The sequence below is a fragment of the Notamacropus eugenii genome, chromosome 2 (genome assembly GCF_028372415.1).
Source record: "Notamacropus eugenii isolate mMacEug1 chromosome 2, mMacEug1.pri_v2, whole genome shotgun sequence".
NCBI lineage: Eukaryota > Metazoa > Chordata > Mammalia > Diprotodontia > Macropodidae > Notamacropus > Notamacropus eugenii.
Window position 1 is genome coordinate 499,045,171 of NC_092873.1, and position 19,674 is coordinate 499,064,844.

The window sequence follows — 19,674 nt, forward strand, 5'->3', positions numbered from 1 at the left end:
CATTAGACTCCGTTCACATTTTGTTTAGAAGACTATATTGCCTCTCAAATTATTTCATTTCACCCTTACCTTTCATTGTGTTCTTATATTTTTTGAAGGTTAAATTGTTTTTTTCTTAATATTTCATAGGGTTCAGAAACAGTTTTTAATTTTGAAAATGATAGAAATAGTATTGCTTCAAAAAAACAAGCTGAATGTGAGCCTCCTGTCCCTCAGTCAGGCCTGGAGTACGGTGGCATTCAAGAACCGGAGGATAGAAGGTAATGTAAATTTATGACAAATATGAAACTTACTGAATAGATTCTCGTTTTAAATTTGTAATCATTCTAACATTTCTATTGATGATTACTCTTTTTCAGATCTCCACAGAGGTTTCAGTTTAATCTTCAAGACTTCAGGTGTTGTGCCGTATTGGGTAGAGGGCATTTTGGAAAGGTAAATGTTAAAAAAATTTTTTCTTGACTAATTCTAAAAGTAAATTATACTGTTTTAATTTAGAAGAAGCAGTCTCATCCCTTTTGAAAAAGGATGAAATACAAAGTTTAAGTAAAACCCATAAAATAAATTTTCTTTGTCATTGCAGGTGCTTTTGGCAGAATACAAAAATACAAATGAGATGTTTGCCATAAAAGCCTTAAAGAAAGGAGATATCGTTGCTCGGGATGAAGTAGACAGGTTAGTTTAAAGAAAGCAAACTAAAACTGTTTGATGTTCATTTTCCTGGGTTAAGAGATATTTTAAGGAGTGAGTTATTTTATGTACTGAAGTGTGAGTCTTTCTCCATACCGTGTGTAGTCTTTTCTTTCTTCAGTTCTTTCTCTTTTTGGAAGAATTTAACTGGTTAATTAATTCAAATGCAGCATAATGAAATTCAGAAATTAATAATAGCTACATTTTTGCTCTTGACATTCAAAATGATGTTATAAAGAGTAGGACTGTTCTCTAATTGTTTAAAAGACATACCTGATTTTATGATATTGCTTTCTCACCACGTTTCCTAAATGTCACTTAATTGATGGTCACACGTTAATATGTCAGATAAGAACTAGCATCCATAAAAAAAAACAACAACAAAAAAACCCTCCAGTCATCATTTATCTCTCTTCCCCTTCAAAGCCAAAACTCTTGAGAAAGTCATCCAAACTCAGTGCTTTCATTTTCCTTTCCTCTCACTCATTCCTAAACCATTTATAATCTGACTTCCAATCTCATCATTTAAGTGAAGATATTCTCTCCAGAATAAAAGTGATGTATTGTCAAACCTAGTGTCTAAATTCTCAGTGTTCATCCTTTTGGATATTTTCTATAACACTACTCTCTGTTGGTCTTTCTTCCACCTACTCTTTTCATTCTCTTTCTCTTTTGCTGAATCTTCACTGAGGCTGGACCTGTAAAGCGTACATTTTTCCCAAGGACCTGTCCTAACACTCTTTTCCCCTTCCTGCTTCCCCGCCTCCAAAATTCTGTTTTGCTCAGTGATCTCCTCAGGGTTCAGTTACTTCTGTACAAATGATCCCTAAAGTTCTATATCTGTACATAGTTTCTTGAACTCCAATCTTAACATTACTATCTCTTGGACATCTTGAACTAGATGTCCCACAGATGTCTCACAATTACTTTGCCCAAAGCAGAGCTGATTATCTTTCTTCCCAGAGTGTCCTTTTTTCCAAATGTCCCTATTTTTTTTTCCCTCATAGAGTCATTAGCTTCTTTTTGATCAATTCTGAATTTCAGAGAACGTTTTTTTCCTGTGTATTGTTTTAAATCATTTCTCCATAGCTCCATTTCTTTATTCCATTTTTTCCTCTTATGCTTTCATTTGGATCTTTAAAATTGTTTTTGGCTTTTATTCTAATTTATTTTTTGGTTGTTAAACCTCTTCCTGGAATACTGGTTGAACTTGTGTCCAAGCTGTGTTTTTCTTTGAGATTTTGCTTGTAGCTGTTTTTGAGTCATTCTTTTTTTCCCTAGGTTTGTGCCTTGAACATTCCTGTAACCATAATAGCTATTTGTGGTGGATTCTTTTTTTCCTTTGTTCATCCCTGGTTTTGGGCTTATATTATGGCCAGTCTTTGTTCTTTACTCACTTCACTGTGGAATGAATGTCCCAGTTAAATTTTGTTCCCTTGGATCTGTCTGCTGCTTTTTTGAGTATTGTGTTATTCTAGAATCTCAACAGCTTACAAGTTTTCGGTGCTCCCAAAAAGCTTGACATGTTCCTTATCTGAATTTAGGTCTACACAACCATTCTTTGAAAGTTCCAGTAGACTTTTGCAGGACTCAGCTCCTTTGAACCAGCCAGGAAGCTGCACTGGAGAGGGATAGAATTGCTGGCTCCCTTTGGTCTGGGACTCCTGCCCTGGCTGACTAGAACCCCGCCCTTAGCTCCTGGGGTCAGCAACAGAGTTAGCTGCTTTTTTCTGAACTTGTTCCTAGCTCAGTTCACAGTCTTGAGCTTGCAACCACAATCACCCTTCACTTTGGACAACCATTCCAGTATCAGATCTTGGATCTGTCACCCAGAACTGGGTAGAGAATGATAATGTTGCCATTTGGAAACCCATTCTCATACCTTGCATTTGGGGACCTCTCCTTGCCCTGGTGCACAGCCTCAGTCCTCTTTCAGTTCCTGTGCACTCATGATTCACACGATGACCCTTGGCCAGACCTGATCCCAAAGTCCATAGACTGCTTTTTTTTCTGCCTGTCTCCCTATGCCAACCTGGACTATAAAAATGACATACTGTGATGTTTTTCCTACATTTCCCAATCAGGACTTCATCTGGTCTGTTTTGTAGATCTTGGTGGAAGAGCTGGGCTCTTTCACTTCCTGCTGCTCCCTTATCTTGCCTCTGCATCACCACATCTCTGACTTTGAAGGTCACCACCATCCTCCCACATATTGAGGTTCACTGCTGTGATGTCTTTCTCACTTTCACAATCTGTCTCTTAAGTCGGTCAGTCAGTAAACATTTGTATGTATATTATATAAACACCTACTCAGTGTGAAGCATGGGGGACACAAGAAGAGGTCAGAGTCCCTACCCTCAGGAAGCTTACAGTCTAATAAGGAAGACAACAAGCAAACACACATGTGCATACAAAGCAAGCTGTGTGCAGAGTAGATAGGAAGTAATTTGTAGAGGGGAGACATTAGGATTAGGAAGGTCTGGGGAGGCTTCCTGTAGAAGAATGTTAGTTGAGATTTGAGGAAGCCAGAGAGGTCAGTAGTTGGAGTGAAGGAGGGCATTGGGGGACAGTCAGAGAAAGGCCCAAAGCCAAAAGATGAAGGGATTTGTTTGTGGAACAGCCCAGAGGCCAGTGTCACTGGATCAGGGAATCAAGTGTAAGAAGACAGGAAAGGTAGGAGGGGACTAGGTTATAGCACTTGGGAGGCCAAGCAGAGCATCTTGTATCTGATTCTGGAGACATTAGGGAGCAACTGGAGTGTGTTGGGTAAGTGGGGCTGATATGATTTTTACCGTATAGGAAAATCACGTTAGTGGCTGAATTGAGGGAGAGCTTAGAGTGGGGAGAGACTTGAGGCAGGCGGATTCTCAAGCAGGTATTGCAACAGTCAAGGTGTGAGGTGCAGAGGGTCTGGACCAGGATGGGGCAGAGTCAGAGGAGAGAAGGGGACATATTCGAGAGATGTTGCAAAGGTGAAATTTGTAGCAGCAGTGTGGATATGGAAGGTGACAAAGAGGGAGAAATCCAGGATGTGAGCCTGAGAGACTGGGAAGATGGTGTTGCCCTTTGCTGTAATACCAATAAAATTACAGATCCAGACCAAAAAAAAAGGAAAAAATATACTAAAGAGTTAAACGGCAACGCGGAGTGGCTTGGTTCATTCATTGTGTAACAAGGATCAGTATCATTTACTGTAAGAAATGTGAAGTCATGAGATCACAGTTCAGTATTTGGAAGGAATATGTATCTCATTAATTAGAATAATATCTATTAATTAGAATAATATCTATTGATGTTCATGGGAAGCTTGAAGTCACTTTAGCTTGTTATGGAGAACACAAAGAAGAAAGACAAAGTAGGTTGGTAGGTATTCATCTCGTTAGGTAACAAGCTAGCAGAAAAGGGGGAGGGAAGGGGAGAGGAGGCTAAAGTTAGATGCCACAAAGGCTAAAGGAAAACAATGCAACAGGCAATGGCTCACGTGGATAGTGCTGCTATGAAGTTGTATTTACATGTACTCCTGGGGTTAGAAAAGTCCCAGAAGAAAGATCTAGTTCTTTGGGATATAAAGTAGCAGGACTTAAATGCCTGGCTAATTCAGAGCCCCACTGGGTTTCAGTGTCCATTCTGTTCTAGAGGAGCCAGACTTTGAACACATGGAATGATGCAGATATGTAGAGAGGTCATTCCTAGAAGAGAGAACGCACTCTCAATTCCTTCCATAGGACACTTACCTGCTTTGGCAGCTCTGTTGAAAATACCTTTGGTAGGGTAAGGGAGAGTGCCAGGGGTCAGGTAAAATTCATGAATAAGGGAAGTCATGTAGAATAAGACAAAATACAAAATAAGACTAGTTAATTCAGTGTAAGTCAGTAGCAGCAAAATAAGTGGTACACATAATGAGAATGTGGAATAAAACTACTTCAGGATTTGAAGGATTTAGAGAAGAACTTGTAAAGAAAGTGATTTGAGCTGCACCTCAAAAGACAAGAAAGATAACAGAAGAAAAACCACATGAGAATGTACTTGAGAATTAGCATGACTTTTGAGGGTAAGGTTCTTGCTAAAGCAGAATGTTGAGAACTGATGGAAAATGAGGGACAAATCATGGTAATTAATCTTACTCTGCATTTTGTTGAATATTTAAAAGTTATTGATTAGAAAAAAATATTAATGATTATAAAATAAACCTGTGAGTATTTCCTTCACTGGTACCTGTATACCAAAGCTTCCTAGGTTAATAGTCACCTCTGAGCAAAGCATAGACAGAGGGGTGGTAGGAAAGAGCCAAGTTGGAAAGACCTTCCTTTAAATTCCAGAAGATTTCTCACATTGGATTCTGGAGATACTAGGGAGCCACTGGAGCCAGTGACCTTTTGTTGAGCAGCAAAGATGCCTCTTTTTTTTTTTTATTAATTAATTTTATTTATTTTCAGTGTTCTACAATCATTACCATGTAACTTAGATTATTATATTCTCCTCCTTCCCCACTCCCTCCTTTAGATGGCATACAATTTTATATAGGTTCTACATATACATTCCTATTAAATACATTTTCACCGTAGTCATGTTGCATAGAAGAATTAAAATGAAGGGGAGAAATCATAAAACAAACCGAAACATAATACAAAAGAAAATGGTCTGCTTCATTCTGCGATCCAACTCCATAGTTCTTTCTCAGGATGTGGAAGGCATTTTGCCTCAAGAGTCCATTGGGAATTTTTTAAGTCCTTGCATTGCAATGAAGTTCTAAGTCTGCCAGAAAAATTCCTCACACAGTGGTTGTTGCTGTGTACAAAGTTCTCCTGGTTCTGCTCCTTTCCCTCAGCATCAGGTCATATAAGTCTTTCCAGGCCTCTCTGAAGTCTTCTTGTTCATCATTTCTCACAGCACAACAGTACTCCATTACATTCATATACCACAATTTATTCAGCCATTCCCCAATGGATGGGCATCCCCTTGATTTCCAGGTTTTGGCCACCACAAAGAGAGCTGCTGTAAATATTTTTGTACATGTGGGACCCTTTCCCATTTTTATGATCTCTTGGGGATACAGTCCCAGTAGCAATATTGCTGGGTCAACAAAGATGCCTCTCTAATCTTGAACAAAATACACTAACATCATTTAATAGTAGGCTTTTGTTTCAAGTCATGTGAAAAACAACAGAAAAATCAGTTTTTAGGTGATTATAGACAGCCTTAAATATAGAATATAGCCATTATTTGAAATCAAAACATCTTGTCCAAATCAGTCACGTTTCCTCAGGATGCTTTACCTATATCTCCCCATAAACCAGATTTGCTAAATTTTAAAAAATGATTTGACTAAATGTTTCAATATTCATGTAGAAATTCCTTAGGATCATAGATTTGGAGCTAGAAAGAAACCTTAGGGTCATTTAGTCTAACACCTTCATAAGATTTAAATGCTAGTTTCACTTCCTTTGATCTTGATGGGGCTATGAATCTCATTTTAATGTTTTCTTTATCATTTCCTAGTATTAGGTGTCTGTTGAAATTTTAAAATGAATGCACACAGAAGCCTAAAGCTTTAAAAAAAAAATGGCTTTTGGATTTTGTATTCATAATTAAAAACAGATTGTAATATATTGGGGATAGGAATTCATCTGCAATATGAAGCTATTAAGTAGATTCTAGACAATGGTTCATAATAGCTACGTTTACTGTCACTATTTAAAACTGAACAGGTGTGTTATATAATCTAGATGACAACTGTATTAATATAACATTTAAAATATCATGCTGCTTTTTACACAGCAGGTAGACTTTAAAACATTGTTATAATTATATTGAATTTTTAAAAACCTGTTAGCCATGAGATCCATGTCCTTGTATAAATACTTGTCTTTACAATTAATTTCATTTTTCAAAATGAGTTCATTCAAAATACTTTAGATTCAAAGCACTTTAGAGTGAAATTAAGGTTGATGGGTCTACATCTTACCACATTGTGATTCACAGTTTCAAGTTCTGGAGCACTTTGAAAAAGCGAATTAAAAGCTTTTTCGATGTAAAGCATTGCTTTTTTTTTTTCTTTTAAGGGAAGTATTCTTACCTGAATGTTAATAAGAGCAGATATGTTATATTCTGGTTGTTGAGAACATAGTTATAAAATAGACCATTACTATAGAATTCTAAAAGGCATGTTTTGATCAGGGAGTCAGGTAAGTAAAGTGTCAGTGTTAAATGAGATTCTGAAAATATTCTGAACTGATTTTGACTTGGTTTAATAGAATTGGAAAATGTATAGATTCAGTTATATATTTACTGTGTCACCACTCCAGTGTTTTATGTAAAAATAAAATTTTATTTAGTTAAAAAAATTAACTTTGGGATTCTCTTCAAATTCAACAAATTCCTCTCGTTTGTTTCAGTTTTTAGTTCAAGCTTCTTGGTTTTGCTATCTCTGTTTCTTGATTTTATTATCTTTTTACTTAAAACAAAGTTTTACATAGGTCTATCCCAGGTAGCTTTGCTTCTCAATACGAACCATCTTAGATAAGTCTGTTGGTGACCAAAAATATGAGTGTGGATAAATCAAAACCATTCTTTCCTGACTGCTGGAAAAAACATAACATATATTACTACCTAGAGAGAAATCTGTGCTATCATTGTAATTTAAACATAACATTAAGTTAATAGGCATGAGGTTATCAAATATTGCTTTATTTCTAAATTCTTATTTAGAGTTAATCTTATAAACTAATTGTTTTCAATATGTATATCTTGCATATTTAATACTTGTTTGCTCTCTGGAAAGAAAGTGTTAACACTACTGGTAATCAAGCATGTGTAAATTATGATTTCATATCTATGTAAAAACACGCACTAAGTGTGAACATCCTCAGTGTTTGTTGTACTCAGATGTTTAGTGCCCTTTTCTAGGCTTTCCATTCTCAGAAGCAGATGGTCATCATTTTCAGTTGGGAAAAGTTTTGCCACTGTGCAGTCTCCTGCAACATTATGAAAAGAGTGTCACTCTTTTAGATAGAGCACAGGATCATCTATTTAGAGCTCCAGAACAACTCAGAGGTCATTCAGTTCAGCTTCGTTTATGGTGAGGAAACTGAGGCCTAAACGGGTCCTAAGGTCCCATAGTCACACAAGTAGTTAAGTATTAGAGGCAGAATTTGAATCTAGTACTCATTCTGTTGTACCGCCCAGTAGCATCCTTCAGGATTGGCGTTCTTTTGAGGGCCAAGCTTCTTAATTAGGATTTTTATGAAAGACCATTTGTGGCTGATACGTTATCAGTGCATACAATGACTTTGTTATGAACTATGTTTCAGCCATTTCTTTTCACTTCCTGGTACTAATCAGTAATCAGCTCCTGCCCTAATGTGTTTTTTTAATTATTATCTGTAATCAGAAGTAGTAGTTGTAGAGAAATTCTTGAAGAATTTGCCCAGATTCTCTAAAGCAGGTCAGTATTCTTCCCTGGATGCTCAGTGGCTTAAATGCAGAGGTGAGCACTAAAGAGGACAGCAGAAAACCAAAGATGCCTCTGTTACTCAGGTACTTCCCATCTTTATAGCATGTTATTGTCTTCAGTAGGTAGATATTGAGCATGGCAGGTTATGAACAACGGTACCAGAAATGAAGCAGACGTTTAACAGACAGGAAAGGATTTCCCTGGGAGTCCTTTCCCGTCTGCCAGTGATATGGAAGTCACTAACTGGGGGATCATGTGTAGTCTAACAAGGTAGAACAGAGAAAGGATAAAGAGCAGAATGTATAACATGCAGTTACAACAGTGTAACACAACCCATTTAAAATAGCTTTGACTGAGAAAATCCTTAAAAATAAGGACACTGACTATCACCGTTTCATGGAGACGTCTCACCAATAGAATCTCCACAAAGGCCAAAAAAGCCCAGAAGTTGCTTCAGCCAGCAAAGACATCACCCCCTGTGCCCCATGAAAACCCCATAGCAGCCAGAGACAACCCCAGCTTAGGACATGGCCTTTCTGTGTGCAGAACAGCAAAAGAGAGCAAACAGAATCTCAGGATTGGAATGAGGCTCGCTCTGATCATCTTCAAGAACATTTGTAAATGACATAGGTAATGGAACCACCACATTCATACTCATAGTATCATTATTTTATATCCTATACAAAGTCACGGAAATGGCACGTAAGACTAAGACATTTGTAGCTAGATGTAGACACACCGAGGAAGTTTGTGCTGGAATTGATGTGAGTGAATGAATGAAATAATGAATGAATAAAGTTTTTACTAAGGGTTAATTTTGTGCAAAGCACTGTGCTAAGTGCTGGGAATATAAATAGAAAATTTAGATAGTCCCATCTCACACTCTAATGGGAGAAACAACCCACAGGGAATGTCATTGGTTTTTTAATTCTCTTGGGCATTAATTACCAAAATAGCTCAAAAAAGGGAGACGTAAAAAGAATGGAAAAAATCAAGGACACTGTTATAAGAAAAGGAAAATAAGAAGACATTAATAGCAGTCTGTTTGACCTTGCACCATACGCCACTTTGGTATTCTGTCATATTCATATGCCACAACCTGTTTAGCTATTTTGCTAATTAATGAGTATCCTTCAGTTTCCAATTCTTTGCCACCAAAAAAAAACCAGCTGCTATTAATATTTGTGCCTATGAGTCTTTACAACAACCCTGTTAAGTAGGCACTTACAATATTATCCCAGTTTATATAGTTAAGAATACTGAGGTTTAGAAAAGCTAATTGATTTAAATTTAGTCACATAAGTGGTCAGATTTGAACAAAGGCTTCACCTGATTCCAGGTCCAATATTGTTTGCTTGAGTTTTTTCTCAGTCATCTGATCTGTTCCCATGATTTCAATTATCTTTGTGCATAAGACTCACAAATCCATATGTCCAGCCCTGATATCTACTCTTAACTATATTCCTTTATTGCCTGCTGTTGGGGAGGATATCATATCCCATAGGCATTTCAAAGTCAGCATGCCTCAAACAGAACTCGTTAATCCCAGACCCACCCCTCTTTTAAACATTTTTCTTCGGAAGGTAATGTCATCCTCAAAGAAGGAGGAATAAGACCCATAGATACAATAGCAGCTTTTTTGTGATGGCAAAGAACTAGAAAATGAAGGATGCCTATCAGATGGGAAATGACTGAAGAGGTTGTGGCATCTGAATGTGATGAAATACTAAAGTGCTGTAAGAAATAATAAAGGCAAAGAGAAACGTGTCAGAGGAACCTGGGAATATTTTTATGAACTGATGCAGAGTGAAGTGAACAGAATCAGGAGAACAGTGTATACAATAACAACGGTGTTATAAAGACTTAAGAACTCAGGTCAGTGTAACAGTCAGCTGTGATGAAAGGTCCTGCCCACCTCCTAACAGAGAGGTGATAAACTCAGGGTGCAGAAAGTAGGGTGTGTGAGTGTATTTGTACATGTTTTTATGTATACAACATGCACACACACACACACACACACACATATATATATATACACACACACATATATTTTGCTTGACTATTCATACTATTAAAAGGAAAAAAAGCTGTCATCCTTCTAGTTGTCAAGTTTGTAATCTTAGTTTTCTCTCCCCCAACGCCCCCCCAAAATGTAATCAATTGCGCAGTCACATCAGATCTACCTCCATATCTCATACCAATTCATAATCTGTACTCATACAGCCTCTTACCCAATTTATTATAATAGCCTCATTATTGGTCCCCTTCAAATTTCCCTCTGTAATACATCTACCTGTTGCCAAATTAGTATTAAGTCACAGATCTGATCATATTACTTCTTTACTCAAAAATTTTAAATGTTTCTTTGTTACCTCTAGGATAAATTATAAATTCCTTAGCCTAGAATTTAAAGCCCACCACAGTCTGACTGCACTTAGCTTTCTAGGCTTATTTTACATTACTTTATGACTTGCTACCTCCTCTTCCCATTCCTAGGATGCCACTATAGCTCTACCTCTTAGAATTCCTAGATTCCTTCAAGGTTCAGCTCAGGTGCTCCTTCCTACAAGATACCTTTTCTGATCTCCCTAGTAGTTAATAATGTTCACCCTCTACTGAAAGAAATTCTTTATATTTACTTACCTGGATATATATCCTATTATTCCTTTAGGGCAGGAATTTTTTTGATTTTTGTCTTGGTATCGTCAGCACCAGGGCCTTATAGGTAGTAGGCACTTGAACATGTGTTTGAATATATTAAACATTTTCTACAACAAACCAGGCAGGGTTGTAGGTTTAGCACTGGAAGCAAGTTTAGAAGCCATTTATCCAACACCATCAACCTAGAAATATGGTCACTAAGTTACAGAGAGGGGAACTAACCTGCCTGAGACCACATCATCACAAGGAGAAGAACCAGAATTTGAATCCTCTAAGGTTGTCTCCACTTTATCCAGCATGTATTTTATCTGCACATATACCTATGGTCTCCTCATTGAACTGTGAGCTCTTTGAGGGCAGGAACTAGGCTTCTGACTTTCTTTTCATCCCCAGCGTTTAGTGTAAAGCCTAGCATATAGTAGGAACGTATTAAATGTTTGTTGACTTGATCTAGGTCTTCTGCCTCCAGATCTAGCACTCTTCCCACTATGCCACAGTCACATGAGCAACTACAAGGTAAAAAAATATGATTCCCATTGGATTTACTACTTCATGATTACAAAAGGCATTTGACTTAAGAACCTTATCTTCCACCTTCCATTGTGGTGCCATTGGGGCTAGCAGAACATCATCCATTAGACTTTGCACTACCCCATAACTGGTTCTCAGCAAGGGTCACAGCACATCCAAGAAAACATGCTGAGGTCATGGCACTATCATCATGGTGGGCAGTGCACTAAATATACCAATTTTGTGAGAGACATATCTGATAGATATGTTGGTTGGGCCCCTTATACAATGCAAGGCATGGAATTGTTCAAGATCTTTAAGGATGAAGAGGCTTCAGAATTTTTTTTTTAATTCACTTGGTTCAAGAATGAGAATGAAGAACTTGGCAATGTCTTAGCCACCATGGGGAAGGTTGCTGCCAAAAATGACTTAATCCCCACCTAGGTCCCTAATAAACAATTGGCACATACAAAAAAATCTATCCTCCAAGTTGTCTCCCATACAAATGCTAAACATCTTGAGGTTTGATAAATGCAACAGTAGAAGGAACTTTGTTGAAAAATCCTCCGATAAATGAACTGTATAGCAATGATATACAGGGTGTTATTAAGACCTTTGGGACACTGTAGGTGTGTATTCACCATTGAAGATGTCTTGTACTAATTTTGAATGGAAAAGAGGAATTGGATTCACTGGAGAGCTGTGCTTCTTAACCTTTTCTGTGGCATGGACTCCTGTGACAGTGGTAAAGCCTGTGGACCTGTTTTCTTTCAAAATTCTTAGTTGTAGGAAGTACTAGATTTCAGTCACTGGTTAGTGAAAGTAGAATTTTTTCCCATCCCAAATTAACAAACATCCTGAAATTGGGCCAGGATCCCAGGTTATGAATCCCTGCCATAGATGTCAAGGAGTACTAGGTTCTCCTTTTTGATCATGACATATTTCTGGTTGCTTCAGGATCCAGAATCCTGCAAGTCATCCTCAGTGAGATCCAGAGCTACTCAAAAGTAATCTGCCTAGCATCCCACAGAAGAAAAACTAAAAATAAGCTAAAACCAAATGGATAAAGAATAGATATTTCCTAGATGATGGCATCCCACTAGATGGAAGGCCCATTCATTTAGTCTGTTAGTATGTGTATTTGGGATTAGCATAGCAAATGTATAATAATCCAGAGAAAGAAAAGGGATCACCAACATTCTTCCCGACAATTGTGCATCTTAACACCACTTCCTGTCCTCCAGTTTCTGATAATAAGGTCGCCCTTACCAGGGTTGCCTGCTCTATCTTCTTCTCCAGCAGACTGCCCACACAATTATCCCTTCTCTCTCTCTAATATTTAGCCTTTCCATACTTACTGGTTCCTTCCCTGCTGCTGCTGCCAGCCATGCCCAGAGGCTCCTCTTTCCTTAGCCTTCACTGTCCCCTGCCATCTCCTCACTATATTGTTCGTCATTCAGCCAGGCTTACTTAGCCTCCTAATTCCCATGGATTTAATTGCCATCTTTATGCAGATGATGCACATCTGTACATTCATCTCCAGTCTCTTTCCTGATCTTTAGTTCCATATCAGCATTGAGTGAGGCCTCCCCAGGCCCCTCAGATTCATCTTGTCTAAAGCAGAACTTGGCGTCGCTGTTGTCACATCCGCCCTCTTCCAGACTCCATCCTTTCCCATCTCCCAGTTTGTGGCTTTGGTGTTACCCTCTCCTCACCCCATGTCCAGTCGGCTGCCACACCTTGTTGTTTATACCTTTGTACCATCTGTTGCACTTTAACCCTTCTTTCTGTTCACACAGTCTTTCAGGATTTTATCACCTAAATTATTGTAATAGCCTCCCTATGTCACTTGTTTCCCCACTCTGAAGCTCTGTTGGCTTCTCCTTTCTTTAAAATAAATTATAAATACTTTTGTTTGGCCTTTAAAGGCCTTCACCATTTGCCCCAACCTATCCTTTGTTCCTGCAGATAGCTTGTTTACATAATTGTTTGCACGCGTCCCTTATCAGACTGAGCTGCTTGTGGGTAGGGACTTCTATGCTTTTCTTTGTATCCCCAGCACTTTGTATAGTGCCAGAAACAGTAAGTGCTAGTTTGCTGACAGACTGCTGTTTATCAATTGTCATTTAAATGCCGGATGACTGAATTGCCATTTTCATGCTCTTTTTCAGCCTCATGTGTGAAAAACGAATTTTTGAAACTGTGAATAGTGTAAGGCATCCCTTTTTGGTGAACCTTTTTGCTTGTTTCCAAACCAAAGAGCATGTTTGCTTTGTAATGGAATATGCTGCCGGCGGGGACCTAATGATGCACATTCATACTGATGTATTTTCTGAACCAAGAGCTGTGTAAGTATGCTTATAGACTTTCTCTGCTTTTTATAAGTATTATTCTTCCAAAAACATGAACATTAAACGATGTTTTCTTCCTGAAGGATAGATCTATGTAGTAAATAATAAAGCTCTCCAGATATTCTCTATATACTTTACTTAAGCTAATATCCTCACTGTTCATATACTCTCTATTCTGTTATTGATAGTAATAAGAAAGTTCTAGCATGAATTACCCCAAATAACAAATGACATTTTTGCCTGACCTTGCTTATTGCTTTAAGTGACTGAAGCAAATGAGCTTTACAGGGTTTCATTTCCTGCCTGCCCAGTGGGAAAACATGCTGGTTCGTACTTGTAAGATCTATGTTTGAATCCTGGATCCGATATCCTTGGTGACCTTAGACAAATCACTTGCTTGATGTACACCACCTACCTCTGATCATTTGTTTTTTCTCCCATCTTCTATCACCATGAAAGGTTACTTCTTCCTCTAAGTTTTTACCATGATTAGTCATATATAATCCTGTTTTCCAGTGGAAGTGCTCATTGCAATGAGAAAACTACCTCCTGAGATGGGTTAAAAGTACCAGTCCTTTGTTTAGCAGAGTCCCTATTATATGATTGGTACCTGGCTAGGTACTGTGGGCTATAGAAAGAAACTGCAGGCCCTGTGTCCCCAAGGAGTAAATTACCTTGTTAGGAAGATGGATGAGTGACCGCTGAAATTGAGAAAAACATAAGTAAATGATGAAGTGTGAAACTGATTAGACCTAAAGTGTTGAAGCTGCATGTTATGGTTTATAGAGTAGCAGACTTAGAAGTCAGAATGAAATGGTTCAGATCCCACTTCAGACTCAGTAATAGTTATAATGCTTTAAGGTTGGCAAAGTGCTTCCCATATGTTACTTCCTTTGATCCTCACAGCAATCCTGGGAGGTAGGTGCTATTATTACTTGCATTTTGTGGATGAGGAATAAAGGTTAAATGATATACCCACGGTCACATAGCTAGTAAGTGTCTGAGAGGAGATTTGAACTCAGGACTGCCTGAATCCAGGTCTAGTCCTAGGAGCAAGTCAGGTAACTTTCAGCCTCCAGCAGCTCTACAAATAAATTATAGAATGGTTTTTATTTCTCTGCCTGGAGTTACTACACCAGTAAAATCATTGGTCCTTGACCCTGGTGTTGTTCTTCACTCACTTTTCAGTCTGATGATCTGAGGCTGGATTTGAATTCAGGTCTTCCTGACTCCAGGCCCAACACTCTATGCACTGTACCCCCAGTTTTCATTATATATGACACTGATGTAACTAAGCTATAAACCCCATGAGGACAGGATCTTGATATGCATTTCCCCTAACTTCTAGCCCAGTGTTGTGCACACAGACACTTAGTATTTAGTCACTGAATTAAATGTAATTTGGTTACATAGAGCTGGAGGGAAAAAACATCAAGAGATTTTAAAAATCATATTAGGAAAAGTGTTTTTAAACCCTCAAAATGTCAAAGCAATATAGAGATGATGGAGAGTTAAAACGTCTTCAAACCCTACAGTTTCATCTGTCTTCTGGAGTTTCCTCTGTTTTCTTGAACTACTGCCAATTCATTTAAAGCTTTGCCAAGTACCTATATAAAATTTAGTCTGAATATAAAGTATATATAAATACATTTTAAAAACCCTCCAGTCTGTCTACCACTTGTCTGCTCTTGACTGAAAGTTAAAAGATTTACTGTTTTCAAAGCAGAATGTAATAAATTAAAACCAAAAATCAATGAAATGTATTAAATCTGTTTTGCTTTAATTCTTTAAACAGATTTTATGCTGCATGTGTAGTTCTTGGATTGCAATATTTACATGAGCACAAAATTGTTTATAGGTAAGTAAATCATACACTCCCATGATGGGTTTGAACAAGAAATTAAAGCTAGTGAGACTTTTCATATTTCTGATGTTGTTTAGTATGCGACTTACCAAAAGAGATATGTATGTTAGCCCTTCCAAGCAGCTAATTCGGCACTTCAAAATGAGGACATCAGGTTGTCCTTGGAAATAACATTTTTTTTGTCTGGATCTTTTTCTTTCTCCCTAATTAAAAGAGCTCAAGATAGTTCAACCCAGAACTGTCACAAATAAGATTTTTCACATAAGGTATGAAAGTAAACTTGCCTAGACCAAGGAATAGAAAGACCAATAAAACTTATGGAGTAGCTTATATACATCCAAAATCTTACTATTTTCAAATGAATCCGTAATTCAAACTAAGTACCAAGAACGTGTTCCTAAGTAGAGAGTCTGGACATAGATAGATAAGGATCAATTTATGATTAGCATCAGTAAATGACTGGTAATATCCTTGTAAAACATTTATTCTTTCAAGTAGGTTAAAGGTGCTCTTTACACCTTAAAATACTTAGCAGATCCTTCCTGCATAATGCAAAGTTAAACTATTCTCAGGTTGAAGTCACAAATTTTAAATGAGTGAAGGCAGAATTTGATGAGGTTTTATGGTATTGGGGTTCCTTCTTTTAACTGTGTTTTCTAAGTGATAAAATATTCCTTTTTTGAGTATGCTTCTTTTTTCCTACCATAATAGGAAAAACTGAATTCTCATTTATCATTATTTGTAAGCAAAGTAAGTATTGCCAAAAGGAGATAAAAAAATCAGAATCTCCAGTAGAGGATTTAAATCCTAAATCAGAACTTGGAAAACCTGTACTTGATAAAGAGGATATTTGGCCATTTATTTACTGAAGGAATTTATTTTTTGAACCAGATTATATATTCATTTCATTACATTAATTTTAATTTTTTTTCCATTTCTTTTTTTCCCCACATAGAGATTTGAAGTTAGATAACTTGTTGCTAGATACAGAGGGCTTTGTGAAAATTGCTGATTTTGGTCTTTGCAAAGAAGGTAATTTACTTTTATTGAAGTTATTTTTCAAAGCCTCATTGTTCCTTTGTATTTTGGTAGTTACGAATATTGCCTGTGGACGGGAAGGTATGTTTCAAGTACTTTTTTTTTCCTCTATTAAAAATCCTCTGGGTTGTCCACATTTAATTATCATATTATTATGAATTTCACAAGAGTTCAGAGATGAAAGAGACTTGCAGGGTAATCCACCACTCCACATTTGAATACTGGAAGATTTGGAAAGATGGCTTGCTCAGTGTCATAGGGGCCAAAGCCTTGTTTGGAATACAGGTTTCTTACTCCCGTTTCAGTATTCCTTCAGTGCCATGATGAGTCCTTAATGTCTAACACTGACATGATTGAACACCTGAATTTCCTGGATATCATCATGGGAAATGAACATTCTCTTCATACAATAATTGTTTTTATAGAAAAGCACCAGTAGGCTTCTAGTTGATCCTGTCCCTGTTAAGCATTGTACAAAAAGAATTATGAAGACTCAGTATCTTACTTTGAGATATATAAAAATCAATTTCTTACTAATTCAGTGAATCTCTAATTTTATCAATGTGGGTATTTGCTTCCATTGGTATAATTTGCAATCTCTTCATGCTTTCTCATTTTTTCTATTTGATCTTTGCATTTTCCACAGATTTTCTCCAGTGTCCACGTAACATACTAGAATCTTTCCTTTAAATCTTTTTACAGTTTATGGATACAAGTAGAAAACTATTACTGTTCATCTGCTCTCTCTTGTTTTTGCCACACGACTAGCCTACTTCCTTTTCCTGTCAACCATTTTCTCCATGTTACCTCTTAGGAACTTCTTTGGTCACCTTTGGAAACACCATATTCTATTTATTTGTCCCCATTATGCATCTCTCCATGGTACTTTGCTTTACACAAAGTTTGATTCTTCCATGGTTGGGTATTCCTAAATTCACAAACACATGACATTGTCAGAAAAGCGCTTCTGTAGGGAGGGAAATGGGCCTTTGTGCTAGGAAGTAGCCTGATACTGTTAAAACTAGGAGATTGATAGATACCTAGTTCGAGAAATCAGTTATTAAATGATTCCTGTTTGCTAGGTACTAAGCAAACCCAACAGTCTCTGCCCTCAAGAAACTTCTAATTGAGAAAAGTATTACATAAACAGGATTTGAAAAGTAGGGGTTTAGGGATGGAGGAATGTTGTGGAGATGGCCAGGAAGTGGTGTGTAGAGGCCTGGTTCTAGGTGCAAGAATCAGTTCTTGCAAGGTGAAAGTTCACTTTACAGAGCCTAGTATCAAAGGAGATAACTTTGTAAACTTTAAAGCTCTCCATATAAATGTTAGCAGTTGTTTCAGATGTTATTCAGTCATTTACTTCCTCCTTTTTCAATTCTGGGCACTGCTTATTAGTCACCTGAAGTGTCTCTCCCAGAAATATGTATTAATGTGTTCCCTCAGGGGAATGGTCCTCCAGCTATATATAATAGTATATACAATAGTTATTTTTCATCCATTTAGTTTTCCCTGTGTGGATTGTTAAAGCAGCCTCTTGAGGGTAGCTTTCTTAATACTCTGGGTCTTGATATAATCAGTTCAGTATCCAATCTCACCAGCATTAGGTAATGATCCCTTGTCCATATGGACCTTCCTCCTCTCAGGTCAGCTGTGACTGTGAAGATGTGGCCTGCAGTAAAGAATCATTTGTGACAGTCTTTCTATTTCCATTATTTTCACCAGTGCAATCATTGATGTTTAAATTATTCTCATAAAGGTGAGCAGGTATCTTTCTGTAGAATGGTAGGTAGTACAAGTCTTTCATTTGCCTTTTTTTTTTTCAGTAGTAACATGGTCTGTGGCCTTTTGTATCCTTCTGGATTCTTCACCTCCCTGAGGTAGCATGTGACGTGAGCCTTGAGTGCTTTCAAGGTTGTTACTGCCCAGCATGGTTCTCCTCACTCTGAGGGTATTCCGGTCTTTATTAAAGATACTGACAGTCTGCCATTCTGGTTGGAGGACGCTTGGATCTCACTCCAAACCTTCTATCTTCTTCCTTTGAAATGTTTTCACTTGAGTTTGCTTCCTAAGCTGTTGTCACTGCCTTTCTCTGCCGTATCCCTCTGGTTGGCTCCTAGATTTGGAACTAGAAGATACCTTTGAGGCCATTGTGCTCCGGCTCTTCATTCTACAGATGAAGAAACTGAGGCCAGAGAAGTGAAGTGTATTGCCCAGAGCCGCACAGACAGAGTGACAGAGATGGGATTCACACCCAGTTCTGAAGCTGAATCCAGTTCTCTTTCTGCTGCATCATGCTCTTTGCTAGCTAAGGCATCTTTTGGTTCTGTCTTCCTTTTTGACATCAGTAGCTTATTTTATAGGTCAAGTTGAGGCTACTGCATTTAATGTCTTCTCATCATTCACCTTCTAAATTGATAATGATTTTTATCTTTCCTCTAATTAATGATCCAAATGCAGGGTTGAATCTAGCAACTCCCACAACCAGTTTATTTGTTTCTGTTGATATACTATGAATTTAATCTTTCTGCACTTCTCAGTGCTTGTCATGTACAGCTTTAATTGACTCTCTTCTGCCTATGTGAGAATGGGACAAGCTAGTTAGCCTTTCAGTACCTGGAGCAATGCTGAAGGATTATGAATTGCAGAACAGGTCTGAGATTTATAAGCAGTCTGTAGTCTTTTAACCTCTTCAGTTTCTCAGATATGAACCACAATTTCCATTATACTTGTCACCATCTTCCCCTGTGCCCACCTTCATAGTTAAGGTGCCAACTGTCAAAGCTATTGACTTTTTGGGAAGAGCTTGTCAAATTTCTTCATGTAGAATTTTTCTACCTTTTTATACTCTCCAAAGGATGTTGTAAAGTGAGCTGCAGTTGTCTTGAGGATGGTCTTATTGCTTATTAACACTGTAAGAGACAGTGATCAGAAAATATATTCAACGGCATCTCTTCCTGCCTTTGACTGTTTGAGGAAAACAGTTCTGCCTACTCTTGGATTGCCTCTTAATTGTGAACATACCTCCTTTTTGCTTCATATCCCTTTTTTCTTCTGGGTGTTCTTTTTAATTGCAAGAAGTTATATCTTGATTTGATTTTGTTGTTCCA

At 37.6% G+C, this 19,674-nt stretch overlaps 1 protein-coding gene across 4 annotated transcripts in view; it reads left to right on the forward strand.

Annotated features, from left to right (window-relative positions):
- The window catches only part of PKN2 (protein kinase N2), a 166,088-nt gene that overhangs the window by 128,393 nt on the left and 18,021 nt on the right, over positions 1-19,674 (forward strand). For all 4 annotated transcript variants that reach the window (XM_072648979.1, XM_072648978.1, XM_072648980.1 and 1 more), the window contains 6 exons: positions 130-260; positions 360-435; positions 584-675; positions 13,486-13,662; positions 15,461-15,523; positions 16,485-16,561. In XM_072648979.1, the coding sequence (XP_072505080.1) occupies positions 130-260; positions 360-435; positions 584-675; positions 13,486-13,662; positions 15,461-15,523; positions 16,485-16,561 (616 nt within the window). The remainder of the gene's footprint in view (positions 1-129; positions 261-359; positions 436-583; positions 676-13,485; positions 13,663-15,460; positions 15,524-16,484; positions 16,562-19,674) is intronic.